Consider the following 15,877-nt stretch of genomic DNA (forward strand, 5'->3'; position numbering starts at 1 on the left):
TTTTATGTACTTATATTATATTAAAGAATGCTATACTGAAACCTATACTAAAGAATAAAGGATACAAACAGAAGGCTTAACAAGAATGATGATGAAAAACTCATGACTCTCCAGAGCCTCAACACAGCCGGCTGTGATTGGTCATTAAGTTAAAACAATTTGCATGAAACCAATCAAACAATGAGCAGTTGGTCAACAATCTCCAGACCACATTCCAAAGTTGCAAAACACAGGAGAAGCAATCAGATAATTATTGTTTTCATTCCTCTCTGAGGCTTCTCAGCTTCCCAGGAGAAGAAATCCTGGTGAAGGGACTTTTCCAGAAAAGATGACAGTGACAAGGAACCACCCCTGTGCCCTGAGGCTGTACTGCTGCAGGAGAGCCCAGGGCTTTCATAGCCAGTGGGTTATGCCTCAGCTTTCCCAGGATTAGCACACCTGGTTCAGATAATAAATGTGCTGCTGTCTCAGGTGTCTTGCAGGTGGAAAAATGGAGTTTTGTGTCACAAATTTACCAGAAAACTCCCTTAGGGCAAGCCAGTGCATTAAAAGATCTTAGCCAATGGGTTATTATGCCTCCAGTTTTATTCAGCCATGGAGAACTGCAGGTGTCCTGCTTGTGTTTCCAGCTGGAAACAAGCTGTCCAGTGGAACTCCACGGTGGCCTAAAGGTGGTTTTCATGGTCTGAACTCAGCTCTACATTAAGCATGAGTAGAGCTGCAAGTTTGTGCTTGGTCTTTTGCTCAAACAGCTTCACCTTTTCACAGAGACCTTCATGAACTAAGGGTTCCAGTGGGAGGCTTCCACCCACTTCCCAAACTCACCCAGTCCTTTCCATGAGAAAAGATTACAAGGCTTACAAGAGAGCCTGGAATCACAACATGCAGTGTAGAATCCATGAGCCAAAAGCCACCTTTGGAAGTCCACAGGGAACAGAAACCTGTTCCAAATTGGAATGAAAAACAAAGCAGTACTTGAAAAAGGAAGTCTCTCCTTTCCATATAGTGCATTTGCTTTTCAATTACTTTCCTCTCTAAAACAGCTCCTTCCACCTAATTAATACTAAAGTGGAGTACAAGGGACTTGTTTTTCCAGAATTGCTCAGAGGAAAGGGTGGCATTGCCAGAATTCCAGTGTTTGTTTGTTTTGCAGTGACACATGATTTCCCCACAAATTGAGATAACCACCTGCTGTTAAAGATAACCAGTCTCCATTCCAGGTTGTGTCACAACCACAGTCATGTCCCAAAATGCAGGGTTTAAAGTACATGTGTGTGCAGAGGCTGAGAAAACACCTTGTGACCACATTGAGCTTTGGTATGAAGACACAACCCCAGCCCTAACTGAAATCTAAGTCAGGCTCCAAGTCAGAATATCTCTGCTTTGTCCACTCAGTGGAGGTCAGCAGTGGGTGTTTTTTTCTGTAATCAGAGTGAATATTATGAGAGGAATGTGCATGCTGATGTCTAGAGCTAATACTAATTCCAATTATACATTGGAATATAAGGCAGATATTCTTCTGTCTTGAGCCTGAAGTTCAGTCCAGCTCTGAAAATGTGGGCATGACCAAAATTAGGAAGTATTTTATTATTTTCCTGCAATCTGAAAATTTTGTGTTGTGAAAAAACTTACTAATTCGAATTTTCCTATGGCTGATAACCATACTGGCTTTGCTTTTCCTAATTATCTCCCTTCTTCCTCTTCTATGCCCTGGGAGGAATAAAAAATGTAATTCTATAACCAAAACCTGTACCTGTCTGAAAAGCTGTCAAAGCCAATACAAACCATTCAGGGGAAACTGTCTTTGGGAAGTTATATAAAAATTTCCTAGGTCACTTCTTTTACCTTCACTCCTTCCTTAGGGATTTTTTGGGTGAGGAGAAAATGAATAAAGCAGATTAAAAGCAGCTGGTGAGGTTAAAAGGCAGCAACTGCAAGAATGGTGCAGAGTTTGGAGTGTTTGAGGAAAAAAGAGTACTAAAAGTGGCTTTTCATGTAGTGGGTTGGAATGAGATGATCTTTAAGGTCCTTTGCAATCCAAACTCTTCATTGATTCTGTGATCCTGTGCCATTTTCCCTTTTGACAGAAGGTTGGAAGGCTTGGTGAAAAGTTTATGGGAAACAGCTGACATTAGATGAGGTAAAGCAGGTGCTGAACAATAACATTAATTTAGTATTTTAGAACATGGGGACTGTCCCTAAAGGAACATTAGGGCTAGTTCTCCCTTCAAACCCCTGAGGTTTTTCATCTCCAAGGCAAAGCCCAGGGGTGTCCCAGCAGCACCAGGCCTGGCTGTGGGCTCAGTGCTGGGACGCCTGCAGTGGCACCTCAGACCACCTGGAACAGCTTCCAAATTGAGGCTGTTCTGCAGCCAGTTCCTTTCATCTCTGCTGTGGCGGGGGTTGTGCTTTAGAAATGGAGCAAAAAGAGAACAAACACGAGAAGCAAATTGCCTTGCTGTTAAAAATGGCCATAATTTATCCCTCATGATATAGCACAGTGCCAGTGCTCGCAGCCCTTTGGAGTCAGGGTGAGTTTGTGAGGATTGTACCCCACAGTGCAGGTGTGATTGGTGCAAATACTTGTTACTGGGATAGTCCATGTTATTTTTTCAGTGCAAATAAATAAATAAAATTTTTTTAAAAAGTGGGTTTTAAAAGGTTGCAACTTCATAGATCATGTGGCTGCTATATGAGTAACCAGAGTAGCAGCAGGCTGTCATGAGATTTGCTTGAGACATTTGAATTGGAGATTTCTGGGATGAGAGAAGATCCATTTGTGAGAGGCATTTTGGCTGCTCTGTCTCTGTTTATTGCACTCACTGCAGTCCATTGAGGCAGGGGGACTGTGCATGGAGCTTAAACAGACTATTTCTAGGGTAAGTGCAAACAGCATTTCCAAACTTTCTGAAATGGTCAGGAAGAAGAGACAGGAAAAGGCTGTTGTAAAAGAGAACTGCTATTCAATACACATGAAAAATTCTCCAGGCAGAGATCAGTAGTGTCTGAAAATGCATTTCTCTCAAGTGTATCCCTGTTCTCAGAGTCTCAGCCAGAAGTGATGACTGCACCTTATTTATCTTTCTCCAGCTAAGTACTCTGAAGATGACATAGGTCAAGAGGACTTTTATTGCAACTCTACCTTCATAAACCAAAAGTCACTGCATCCCTAAAGCTGTAACACTTGTAATTTTAAGTATTTTGGTAACCTGCCAGAAAATACAGCTGTATGGAGTCAGAGTGTTATACCTGATAGCCTGCAAGAATCCATCAGTCCCTCATTCCATTGCAGCTGGGATATTTGCACTTGACTCAAGGAAGTAAACAGAAAAGCAATTTACATTTTGCATTAAAATGGTACAAGCAAGGAGCTGTCAGGTGAGATAGGAGGGATTCCCGCAAGATCAGACCTCCTACAGGTTGGAATGGATGTGTGTAACAGCAGGAGGGGGTGTGGGGCTTTTCTTGAGGAAACCTTGGCTCCCTAGGGAATGGGCACAGCCCCGAGGCTGCCAGAGCTCCAGGGGTGTTTGGACAGCGCTGCCAGGGATGCTCAGGGTGGGATTGTTGGGGTGTCTGTGCAGGGCCAGGAGCTGGACTGGATGATTCCTTTGGGTCCCTTCCCACTCAGAAGATTCTGTGATTCCATGTTTTGTCAGTAGAAAAATATGCATTCCAAGCAGAATCTTTGAACAAACATTGCAGGCTTTATTTTGCTGTGGAACCAGTCTGCCCACACTTGTAATTAGTTATATGTTTTAAAAGGGAACAGTGGTTTCATTGTTACTGCCTACTTGCTGTTTGGCAATATGGAGAGTTACACTGGAAATGCAACATCTGACATCTGCCTTTGTCAAAGGGGGAAAGAAACCCTGGGACAGTGGGATACCATTCAGATGGGGAGCCACAAGGTCTGCAGAGGGAATCCTGGAATGGTGACATTTCCTGGTTGGGAAGAGTCTCACAGGGATCATCCAGCCCAGTTCCTGGCCCTGCACAGACCCCCCAACAGTCCCACCCTGGGCATCCCTGGCAGTGCTGTCCAAACACTCCTGGAGCTCTGGCAGCCTCGGGGCTGTGCCCATTCCCTGGGGAGCCTGGGCAGTGCCAGCACCCTCTGGGGGAAGAACCTTTCCTGATCTCCAACCTAAACCTGCCCTGGCACAGCTCCAGCCAGTCCTATCTCTGGTCACCAACATGTTTGTGTCTTTATCCCTGTTTGTAGTGAAGAAATATCATTTGCTCTCTGCATTGTGTGACAATCCTATTGGATTCTTGGCCTGTCACCATCATATTTTCTGGAAAAATCCCCTTGCCCATGATTCTTCTCCTGGGAAGCTGAAAAGCCTCAGAGAAAAAGGAAAACAATATAATCTCATTTGTTTCTCCTATGTTTTGCTGTGTGGTTTGGACATTGTTTACCAACAGGTGATAATTCATTGGTTTCATGTGACTTGTTTTTACTTAATGACCAATCACCATCCAGCTGTGTCAGGGTTCTGGCAAGTCACAAGTTTTTCATTATCTTTTAGCCTTCTGTCTGTATCCCTTCTCTATTCTTTAGTATTCTTTAGTATAGCATTCTTTAATATAATATAGATTATAAAAGAATAAATTAGCCTTCTAAGAACATGGAGTCAGATTCACCATGTCCTCCCTTTGACAGGGACCTCAGGAAATACCACACTTGGCCAGTACAACTGAACTCAGTTTTAAACTTTTGTTCAACTTAATGATTTCTTCAACGTGTTGTTCAGTCACTTCCATGGTGCCAAGGTAATGTGGCAAATGCTTCTCTTGGCAAGCTTCTGTTTGTTCTGTATTTCCATCAGAAAACAGGGATCAGCAAACTGAAAACAGATGGAAATTGTTTATTAGGTACACATATGAGAAACCAGTGGGATGCAGATGTTGAAAGGATTTAGTACCTGGTAGGATCAGGGATTGAGACAAAAAGTGAGGGATACCACAGAAACATGTAGAGTATTAACTCAGATCCAGAGAAGGGCTGGTTAGAGTTTAGCTGAATTCAAAATAAGGAAAAGCGCATGCATTGGTTGATAATGGGACTGCACCGAAATGACCCCTGACTTCGAGATGCTCTAAAATGTCCGAGGAAACCCCACACTGCGGACGAGTGTTCAGTGCCGCTGTAATTAATTAAGCCCCGTCTATGCTGTAATTAATGAAGCATTCGCTCGGTAATTAATGAAGCATTCTCTCGGTAATTAATGAAGCATTCTCTCGGTAATTGCCGGTGCCGCGGCCCGCCCGGGTCCCCTCAGAGCGGCACCTCCGCTCCGCCAGGGGGCGCTGGCGGCGCGCCCTTCCCGCCCTGGGCGCTCCAAGATGGCGGCAGCGGGGCCGTGGCCGGCCCTGTGGGCCGTGGTGGCGGCTCTGCTGCTCCTGCTGCTCTGGCGGCGGCGGCGGGCGGGCGGCGGGGGCCGGGTGTGCGTGGCCGTGCTGGGGGACGTGGGCCGCAGCCCGCGGATGCAGTACCACGCCTTGGCGCTGGCCCGGCACGGGCGCGAGGTCGCTCTGCTGGGGTACCTCCGTGAGTGAGGGGCGGCCGGGGCCGCGGGGCCGGGCGGGGCGGCCGCGCCGCTGAGCGGGCTCTCCCCCCGCACAGAGCCGGCGGCTGACCGGGCTCTCCCCCCGCACAGAGCCGGCGGCTGACCGGGCTCTCCCCCCGCACAGAGCCGGCGGCTGACCGGGCTCTCCCTCCGCAGAGAGCCGGCCGCACCGGGACGTGCTGCGCTCCGAGAACATCCGGCTGGTGCCCGTGGCGGAGCTGAGCGGGCTGCGAGGTGCGTGAGGGCCGGGGAGCCGGGGCTGCGGGGGAACGGGGGAGCGTAAAGAGCCCACAGTGTGTGCGGGTCCAGCCCCGCCGCACGCCCGGCTCCCACCCTGCTCTGCCTTTCTCTTTAAACAGGAGCCGCTGGAGTTAAACACTGCCGGTACATTGGTGCTGTTCACGTGCACAGTGAAATGGGGAAATGATTTTCATTCTAGTTCTTTCTCCCCCACCTTGTGCTTACCCCTGTTGCTCAGAGCAGCTGTGGCTGCCCCTGGATCCCTGGCAGTGCCCAAGGCCAGGCTGGGCAGGGCTTGGAGCAGCCTGGGACAGTGGAAGGGGGTGGGATGAGATGAGCCTTAAGGTCCTTTCCAACCCAAACCATTTAACGAGTGTAGGATTTCATTCTACCAAATACAGAATGAGAATTTGTGGGGATCACAAGATGTTTACATGGCATTATAGTGATCATAAAATAAAATCACAAAGGTTGGAAAAGCCCTCTAAGAACATTGAGTTCAACCATTCTCCCAGCACTGCCAAGGCCACCTCTGACTCATGTCCCCAAGTGCCACATCCACGTCTTTAAACCCCTCCAAGGATGGGGACCCCACCACTGCCCTGCGCAGCTGTGCCAGTGCCTGACCACCCTTTCCATGAAGAAATGTTTCCAATATCCAACCTAAACCTCACCTTGCACAGTTTGGGGCCATTTCCCCTTGTCCTGTCCCTGTTCCCTGGGAGCAGAGCCCGACCCCTCAGCTGTCCCCTCCTGTCAGGAGTTGTGCAGAGCCACAAGGTCCCCTCTGAGCCTCCTTTTCTCCAGGCTGAGCCCCTTCCCAGCTCCCTCAGCCCCTCCTGGTGCTCCAGCCCCTTCCCAGCTCTGTTCCCTCCCCTGGACACCCTCCAGCCCCTCAGGGTCCGCCTTGGAGTGATCCAGCATGTCCAGATCCCTCTGCAGAGCCTTCCCACCCTCCAGAACATGGACACTCTCACCCAGCTTGGTGCCATCTCCAAATTTGCTGAGGGTGCACCAATCACTTACCCAGGTCATTGGTAAAGTGTTTCCATTTTCATGTTATTCTGCCCCTGTCTCTGCAGAGCTGGCTGGTTCTGATGTTCACATTTCTGTGGGGAGAGCTGTAATTCTCTTACCTGTTTTTCTGTCACTTGCAGTGGGGCCAAAGCTTTTGCAGTATGTCCTGAAGGTGCTCGTGCAGTCAGTGCAGTTACTGTACACATTGCTGAGGATGGATCAGCCATCCTATATTCTCCTCCAGGTATGTTTTGTGTTGGGACTAATTTCAATACAAATTTCAGTACAAATAAATGGTGCTACATTACAGGGTGGTTTTACCCATCTCAGACGTTGCTGTAATTATTTCAGAGCTGAGCTGGCCTCATCAGTGGTGTTAACCTGTATGCAGGTATTTTTTGGCTCTAAACTTTGATTTGTTAACAAGTCAAGTTTTCTCTTCCTGTTAGTTGTTGTTAGCTTTCAAACTTCATTGCCATGGGTAGCAGTAAAGAATAAATCTTACTGGAAACGTTGGTGTGTTTATTGGAGGGGAATTTTGATCTTGATCCAGGGTTAAATTTGAAATACCTGCCAGTGTTCATAAGTGAATACAAACAGTCTCTGTTCATGAAGCTCCTTTAAGGTGATGCAACTTCAATTTGATTTTTGCTTCTGGTATTTGCTTTGTGTTTGTCACTTGGTCACACCTGATGCTATTTTGGTTTTGTTTTTGAGCAGAATCCCCCAGGCTTACCCAGTATAGCTGTTGCCTGGGTGGCAGGGCTGTGGTGGGGGAGCAAACTCATCATAGATTGGCACAACTATGGGTACAGCATCATGAGCCTGAGTCACGGGAGGAGCCACCCACTGGTCCTGGTTGCAAAATGGTTTGTGCACTCATTTCTGCTCTCTATAAATGATGTGCCTTGGTGAATTCAGAATGGAGGCCAGTGGAGAGGATGTAACTGGCACAGGGAGGGGTTTCTGGCCTTTGCTGTGTGGTTTCTGTGCTGCAGCTGCTTTGTTGAACACGTGGGAGGGAGTTGCAGGAATTGGGCAGGTTGCTTTTACCTACCTATGCAAATGTTGATCTTGTTATTGGAATTTCTTTACATGTCCTGGGTTTTTTATTCTCTAATGCTGCCTTACACTCCAGCTCTTCTTTGAGCAGCTCCTTGCTGAATAGAATTGGTTTTGTGTAGTTAAAGGCTTTAAAGGCTTTGGAGAACAGGAGTCCATCAAAAATTGGCAACTAGATTTCAGTTCTGAGGGCAGTTGGGTTTCTTTGGGTTTTGTTTGGCTTTCACCAAGCATGGGCACTGGGAGCAGTTGCTGCAATTGCCTGCCTGTGGTTGCTGACTGATATTTCATTTCTGTCAGGTATGAAAAGCTTTTTGGGCGCTTGTCTGACTATAACCTGTGTGTCACTGATGCCATGAAGAAAGATCTCTGGGTGAATTTCAAGATAAAGTAAGTCATGTGCCTCAATTGAGTGTGTGTGTGCTAAGTGAATGACAGAACAGATCCCTGAGGATTCAGGATTCAGAGGGATCTTACAAAAGCAGCTCTCCTGAGCTCACCCATCACCACTGAAACACATCAGCTCAGTTTTGTGATGGGCCAGTGTGGTGTGGCCATTCAGGAATCTTCATCATCCTTCTGAGCTGACACATCCCAGTGCCTGAGGTGGCAGTCCAGGAGCCAGGGCAGTTTGCTGCAGGCTGCCTGTGGAGCCAGACAGGGACAGGTGTCACTGGGGTTTGAGCAATTACTCTGGCCTGCCAGCTTATCTTGAGGGCTTCAAGATCAGGGGCAGTTAAGGAATAAGTTTAAAAATCAGGACAGTGATGTCTGCAGTTCTTACAGGTGCATTTCACCCCTAGAATAAGCACACAAGAAAGGGGTTCTTTGTTACTTGTGCCCACCTTGGTGTGTTCCAATAAACTTCAGGAATACAGGAAGTTATAAGAGTCAAAAAATGAATTACTTTGCTGTATAATTAATTTTTTTCGTTAATTTTTTAGTTTTCGTTAATTTTTTTTTCTGATTACATTGTTGCAGCCTGCCACTGTACCATGTGCATGTTGTTACATCTGTATCTTATTTAAGCTGCACTTCTTTCCTCCCAGGGCTGTAACATTGTATGACAGACCAGCCTCTTATTTTAAGGAAACACCATTGGACCTCCAACACAACTTGTTCATGAAACTTGCCAAGGACTACGAGCCCTTCAGACCACGGTATGTGCAAGTGCAGCTGCCCCTGCATCCTTCCCCAGGGCACATGGAGCTGTGGCACTGCACTTACCAAAATCCTTGTGTGGGGTATTCTGACCCCAGCAGGCACAGGGGGCACTGGGGTGCCTCAGTGTCCTCATAGAGCACAACAGCACAAAGCATGAGTCCATCAGAAGGGTGCAAGAGAGATTTATTACAGCAACATGTTGCTTTTATACTCTTGCAAGATATTTACAGTCACTTAACATGCACATTCACTGCCCATTGGTTATAGGAAAGAAGCAAAGTTCTGTCATTCTGTGAGCCAGCTGGAGTCTGTATCTCTTTACTTTCTCTCCTTCATCACATCTCCATGGTGACAACCTTGGTGTCTTCCTCAGGAGAGATATGGGGCTTTCCTTTACCATCAGGAGGCCCTTGCTGGCTCACAAGAACAGCACAGAATGTCTCTCCTACACCTTAGCTGTCACTAGAGAGGCCAGCAGAAATGAGATGGTTGAGCTGTGGTGACACAGGTGGTGAGATGGTTGAGCTGTGGTGACACAGGTGGTGAGATGGTTGAGCTGTGGTGACACAGGTAATGAGATGACTGAGCTGTGGTGACACAGGTGGTGAGATGGTTGAGCTGTGGTGACACAGGTGGTGAGATAGATGGTTGAGCTGTGGTGACACAGGTAATGAGATGATTGAGCTGTGGTGACACAGGTGGTGAGATGGTTGAGCTGTGGTGACACAGGTAGTGAGATGGTTGAGCTGTGGTGACACAGGTGGTGAGATGGTTGAGCTGTGGTGACACAGGTAGTGAGATGGTTGAGCTGTGGTGACACAGGTAATGAGATGACTGAGCTGTGGTGACACAGGTGGTGAGATGGTTGAGCTGTGGTGACACAGGTGGTGAGATGGTTGAGCTGTGGTGACACAGGTGGTGAGATGACTGAGCTGTGGTGACACAGGTAGTGAGATAGATGGTTGAGCTATGGTGACACAGGTAGTGAGATGGTTGAGCTGTGGTGACACAGGTGGTGAGATGGTTGAGCTGTGGTGACACAGGTAGTAGAAGTGTTTTGTTCCTAAAGCAGTTGGCACCAGCACTCAGGCACTGTGCTGAGTGTCTGGGCTGGAGCTCTGCCTCCCACTGAGCCCTCTGCAGTGCTTGGATGCTTCCTTAATAGCATCCCTTCCTTAATTACTGTGCACAGCCTTCAGGATTTGGTCCAAGGGTTAAACACTTTCCTCTGGCAGTGCAGGATGTCACCTGCAGCAGATGGACCAGGGAGTTGACTTCACCAAACTAAAGCCTGAAAAGCAGTGAAATCACAGTGCATGGTGGGGACTTTTTGGAAATGCCCAGCTCAGAATGTGTAGGTTTGTCACTATAGGACACGAAACAACACGAGCACACACTGCTGCTCTCAAGGTGAAAAAAGGGAAGTTTATTTTCTGACTCCAGCATTTATAGATTTCCAAAAGTGCCAGTGGATTGGAGGGTGAAAGTGCTGCCTCTGCAATAACACTGGACAAACTAACAGTCTATCAAATTTCTCTTCCTCTATAAAAGAATGCAAAACAATAAGTTATTTACAGAAAGTGTGTGAGCAAGTTCCTTACAGGAATGTAAACATCAAAAAGCTTAGAAAATCTTAAAAAATCAAAGCAACATAGGTTCTGAGTTTAGTTGAGTAAATGTGCTGTTGGGCTCCATGCTGTGGTAAGTGTGAGACAGATTGTGGAAAGGGAGGCTGACTCTGCTCGACTTGTGAAGGGAAACATTTGGCTGGAAAGTGGAATTGTGCCTGTAGCACCAGGGAAGAGGGAGAAACGGCCTGTCCTGTCCTGGTATTTCTGTAGTGTAATGATTCTGTTTCTAGACACGTTGAGCAGCCGATCTGAAGGCAGATGTGTGGGAGTGGGGCCGGTCAGCAGAGCGCTCCCTGCTGTCGCTGGCCGTGCGCAGCTCGTGCTCAGCCTGTTGTGTTTCCGTAGTACAGAGCTGCGAGTCCCGCTGCTGACAGATCGGCCTTCACCCAGAGGGATGGCAGCGCTGGCAGCGTGCGCAAGGCTGGGGGCCGGCCTGCCCTTCTCGTCAGCAGCACCAGCTGGACAGGTTGGGAATCGCTTCTATTTTCCATGTCAAATAGGGTCTCGGTGCTTCCTCACACTTGAAGTTGTGTTTGTCCTTTGTTTTCCTGGGAGAATTTGAAGACGAGGTGTGTATGATGCAACAAAATGTTGTGTAACTTAAATAATACTACAAATGTATGATTTTTTTTTGAAGTTGGATTTTAATTATAGAGCTCAACTTTAAGAATAATTAAAAGAGGTTTCTTGCATGTTGTATGTTGTAAAACAAATTGAGAAACTCAAATATTTACTGAGAGCACCCTGCACCCTGAAGGTGCCTCTGCCCATGGCAGGGGGCTGGGATGAGCTGAGCTTTAAGGTCCAATCCAACCCAAACCAATTTGTGATTCCATGATTTCTGATGATGTTTATTATATAATTAGGTACATTTTTTCCCTCTGTATGAGGAAGGGAACAAAGACTGGAAACAAATCCATTGCCAGTGACCATGGCCAGGATTGTCTTTATCTTTGAACAATCAGGGCAGTTTTTACACTTAATTCTCAGCTTTAGAAACTAGAAAATTTTAACTTGATAGCTTCAAAGATGTAAAGTATTTGTAACTGGTTTATCTGTCATGTTGCCCACAAGGGAGATAAATAAACACTGTGTATGGTTATGGACTTTTATTTATGAAAATAAACTAGGGGATTTTTTAAATAAACTATTTACTAAAACGTTTAGTAAATTTTAGTAAATAGTAAAATTTTAGTAAATAGTAACCTTTAAGTACAAATGTACTTAACCTTTGAGTACATGGTATGTGTTTAAATTGTGTAGGTGAAGGTGAGGAAAATCTCAATTGTTATTTAAAGTAAAAAAATTTAAATGGTAGAAATATGAATGTTACTAATAAAACCTTCTCTTTCAGAGGATGAAGACTTCTCAGTCCTTTTAAGAGCTTTAGAAGGTTGGTATGAAGGAATTGGTATCACTCTTTCAAAGAGGTCTTCTGGACATCTAAGAAGGGTTTTGCTAAAGAGCAATGCTTCTATGTTCAGGTGAAAATGCAATTGTATTTGATTAATTAGCACTAATTTCAGATTAGTAATTGAAATACAGCAGTGCAACATCTAAATTCAATTAGAGGAGTTGTCAGGGAGAGTTAAATCTCCAACTGGCTCCTGAACTGCAGTTTTATTTTCTGAGCTATTACATCTACTCTCCACAGGTATCTGCTAATGGGAAGGGAGGGAATACTTTGTCTTATCTTGTAGACCTTGCAGCTGCAATTCTAAATTGATCTATTGAAGCAACTGATTGGGGAGCAGTTGAAGAAATGCTTCATGCATAAACAGCCTGATTTATTTCTGGAGGAGTCTGTAAATGTTAACATTTCTGGATTTACTGCTGTGTTACTCATGCTTGTAAGGAAATTGCTTGTAGTGGGAAGCTCAGGAATTAATGCATTGTCACCACTCTTCAACCAAGCCCCCTGAGATTTGTCAGCTCTGACCAGTTTTTATCTTCTCCAGATTATGAGAGGTTTATTGAGGAGGGAGCTGAGCTTCCAGCTTTGGTGTGTGTGATAACAGGTGAGAATGTTTGTCTTACAATTCTTCCAGTGCCAACAGAAGGTTTAGTTTTGTTCTGGGCTGACTCCTCTGTTGCTGGTGGGAGGGAGGAGGGACTGTTGCCTTTGTGTCTGGTTATCAGGACGGTGATTTCTAGCTGAGTTATTGCACCATCCACCAATTATGGCACATCCTTAAAGAGCCTCCCTGTCTGCTCCAGCTCTGCATGAAAAACACTCTAAGGCCAATGTTGAGATGATGCTGCAAAGGCAATGTCAGGGGAAGCAGCCTGAGCTGTGCCAGGGGAGCCTTAGACTGGATATTGGCAGAATTCCTTCCTGGGAAGGGTGGGCAGGACTGGCACAGCTGCCCAGGGCAGTGGTGGAGTGCCCATCCCCGGGGCAATTGAAAGCCCTGTGGGGGTGGCACTCAGGGTGTGGGTCAGTGTTGGCCCTGGCAGTGCTGGGGAACAGTTGGGCTTGATCTGAGAGGCCTTTTCCAACCTTAAAAACTCCATGATTCTACATTGATGGGAAAGTAATTGAAATACTGAGTAAGAGAAGTCCATGTGCACATTCCTTTCAAGGAAACTTAAGATTTTTCATATCTTTTTAGGGTATCACAAGTGTTGTATCCTGTTTGTGCACCTGATCCAACAGCAGCTTGCATTTCACTGTTTTCAGTCATCTTGATAAAACCTTTTCTGTTTTACACAGGTAAAGGACCTCTAAAAGATTATTACAATGGGCTGATCCAAAAGCTGCACTTGAAGCATATCCAGATCTGTACTCCATGGCTGGAGGCTGAGGATTACCCTCTTCTGCTTGGTAAACAGTGGGGGATGGAAAAGGCTTGAGCATGTGTGGGAAACAGCTCAGCACAGTTGCAGGGGCTGATGCAGACTGGGAGAAAATAGTCAGGAATGTTTCTGGTTAGTGACAGGATATTCATGGATTTGACTCATTCCAGCAAAGAATTGTTGGAAATTCCTCTGGCTGGCTTTTCCCTGCTTTCCCAAGTAGTAGCTGTGGTGTTTCAGCCTGTTCTTGGCACTCTTTGTTTCTCCCAGCTGTGCTGAAATACAGGTGCCTGTTCTACTTTACCTTCAGGGTCAGTCCAGTAAATGAAATGAAAATGTTGTTGGCTGAGCAACCAAAAGTAGTTGAAATTCTAAATTAACATGTCATTGGAATGTTATTCCCTCAGCATCTTCATTGCAACAGCATAAAGGGGGAGTAATAGAGTTATAAATATATATTCAATGTGATCTTCTTTCTGCAGGGTTAGAGCCTGACAATTTTTGTGGCTGTAAAATACTGTTTATTTGGTCCTTTTTAAATAATGAACAAAATGTCTGTAAAATCAGACTGCAGTTCCTGTGTTTGAGCTGACTTCAGCTGGGAGAGGTCACTAGTGAGGTCACATACTGATGGGGTTGTGATGGGGTTTTCCTTTCCTTACCCATTTTTAGCAGATTAGGAGGCAGAAAGGCTGTTTTAAGATACAGAAAACTTCAAAATCCCCTTTTATTTAACATGCACCCACTTATTATTTTTCTAAAACATAACTAATTTTGAGCCCCAAATCACCCTGTGCTTTATTTTTTTCCCTGATTGCTTGAAATTGTGTCTGGGTAGTTGAAGGTTTCACTTGCTCCATCCAAAGCAGCAGGAGAATGAAGGTTTGCAGGAGGACAGAAGATCTGCTTGCAGAGAGTTCAGACTGTGTTGTGTTGGATTTCAGGCTCAGCAGACCTGGGGGTGTGTCTCCATAAATCCTCCAGTGGTTTGGATTTGCCCATGAAGGTGGTGGATATGTTTGGCTGCTGTTTACCTGTGTGTGCAATACATTTTGAATGGTAAGAGCTTATTCTGTTCCAGCTCAAGGCAATCACATAAAACAATATTCTTACAAAGCCAGAGTTCAGCAGCTACTGCAGGAATTCAATGAGATTCCTGTATTTTGCCATTTTAAAAATTAAATAAGATAGAAATCAAGGTTGATTTAAGTTTAAAAGTTAATACTAGTTTCTAAAAAATTGGGAGCATTTAATGCAAGCACTTGCCTTTAAAAAAGTCCCTGTATTCCATTTTTTCCATATATTTAATTTTAAAAGAATCTTTCTTCTGCATAGACACACCTGTTCAGTGAAAGACTGAGTGTATGCATGGGCATTTCTGGAATTGATGGTCCTTGGGAAAACAGTAGCTTTACAAAAGAAGATAAATTCCTGTGAAAATTTCATGATGGGTCATGGACAAATTTTCCTTGTGGAAAAAAAATCTAGTTTTAAAGTAGATAATTGCCCTGGTTTTTAATGGATGTCTAGATGAGTGGCACAAAGACAGAATGAGGGCCCTTTGGTACAGTTGTGGTAGGTTTGGTCTGACATAGAAAGGAGAAGTCTTTAACTGTTTAACACTGCCTGTTTATGATGTCAGGTGTGGGGCCATAATGATACAGATACCCTGGTCTGGTCCTTTGGATGTCACTGTGCAAATGTCCCACTTGCTGCTGTTTGCCTCTCTCTCCTTTTGTGGCTTTTTTCACAGTTTACATGAGCTGGTGAAGCACAATGAGAATGGGCTGATATTCGGGGACTCACAGGAACTTGCAAAGCAGCTGAAGGTAAAGGCTCTGATTGATTTCTTTCCCCCAGAAATAACCCCAGAGGTGCCACTGTGTGAGCAGCCCTTTCAGATCTAACATCACCTGTGTGTTTTGCATTCTCACAAGGCACTGCCTGGCCTGGTGAGCATTGTTTGCCTCACTTCTGTGTGAATGTGAACCTGAAGCTGGCAAAAGCATTTCAAACTCTGTCCTTGTTCTCTCTTCATGGGGCCAGACCCCAGAACTGCAGCTGTAGTTGAGGGTTAACACTGGGGAGGCTGGAATGAGCCTGAAATGAAACATGATAGTTATTTTTCTGTGGATTTGTTTGTTAAATTACAGATGCTTTTCTTGGATTTCCCCAGCCTGGAAGGAAAACTTGCCAGCTTCCGAGAGAACCTGCGCGAGTCGCGGCAGCTGCGCTGGGACCAGAGCTGGGACCAGACTGTCCTTCCCTTGCTGGGCAGCAGGGAGTGACTGGGGCAGGGGGTGTCAGACACATTCCTGCAGCTGCAGGGGTCTGGGAAACAGTGAATAAAGATTTTGTATTGTCTGCACTTAGAGTTCCTAATCCTTTTCTTGG

General features: G+C 45.7%; 1 protein-coding gene across 3 annotated transcripts; it reads left to right on the plus strand.

Moving 5' to 3' along the window:
* The first annotated feature begins 5,319 nt into the window (after positions 1–5,319).
* On the plus strand, positions 5,320–15,851 carry ALG1 (ALG1 chitobiosyldiphosphodolichol beta-mannosyltransferase). 3 transcript variants are annotated; one of them, XM_054643764.2, is made up of 13 exons: positions 5,320–5,554; positions 5,730–5,807; positions 6,971–7,074; positions 7,551–7,699; positions 8,193–8,282; positions 8,942–9,052; positions 11,038–11,153; positions 12,042–12,080; positions 12,646–12,705; positions 13,401–13,511; positions 14,428–14,542; positions 15,237–15,312; positions 15,637–15,851. In XM_054643764.2, exons 1-13 carry the CDS (start codon positions 5,350–5,352, stop codon positions 15,769–15,771), a joined length of 1,389 nt encoding a protein of 462 aa, XP_054499739.2. In that variant the 5' UTR covers positions 5,320–5,349; the 3' UTR covers positions 15,772–15,851. The 3 variants fall into 3 exon arrangements, with proteins under 3 accessions (XP_054499739.2, XP_077042931.1, XP_077042932.1); XM_077186816.1 differs by having other exon boundaries at positions 5,432–5,554; positions 5,698–5,807; XM_077186817.1 differs by having other exon boundaries at positions 5,531–5,554; positions 5,664–5,807.
* Positions 15,852–15,877: the final 26 nt, after the last annotated feature.

The sequence above is a fragment of the Agelaius phoeniceus genome, chromosome 16 (assembly GCF_051311805.1).
Source record: "Agelaius phoeniceus isolate bAgePho1 chromosome 16, bAgePho1.hap1, whole genome shotgun sequence".
NCBI classification, from domain to species: domain Eukaryota; kingdom Metazoa; phylum Chordata; class Aves; order Passeriformes; family Icteridae; genus Agelaius; species Agelaius phoeniceus.

Bases quoted from the DNA above. Each gene is read 5' to 3' on its own strand.
- ALG1 (XM_054643764.2), top strand. From the start codon at position 5,350: ATGGCGGCAGCGGGGCCGTGGCCGGCCCTGTGGGCCGTGGTGGCGGCT. The intron at 8,283-8,941 runs GTAAGTCATGTG...CTTTCCTCCCAG, and splicing joins TGGGTGAATTTCAAGATAAA to GGCTGTAACATTGTATGACA. The intron at 12,706-13,400 runs GTGAGAATGTTT...TGTTTTACACAG, and splicing joins TTTGGTGTGTGTGATAACAG to GTAAAGGACCTCTAAAAGAT.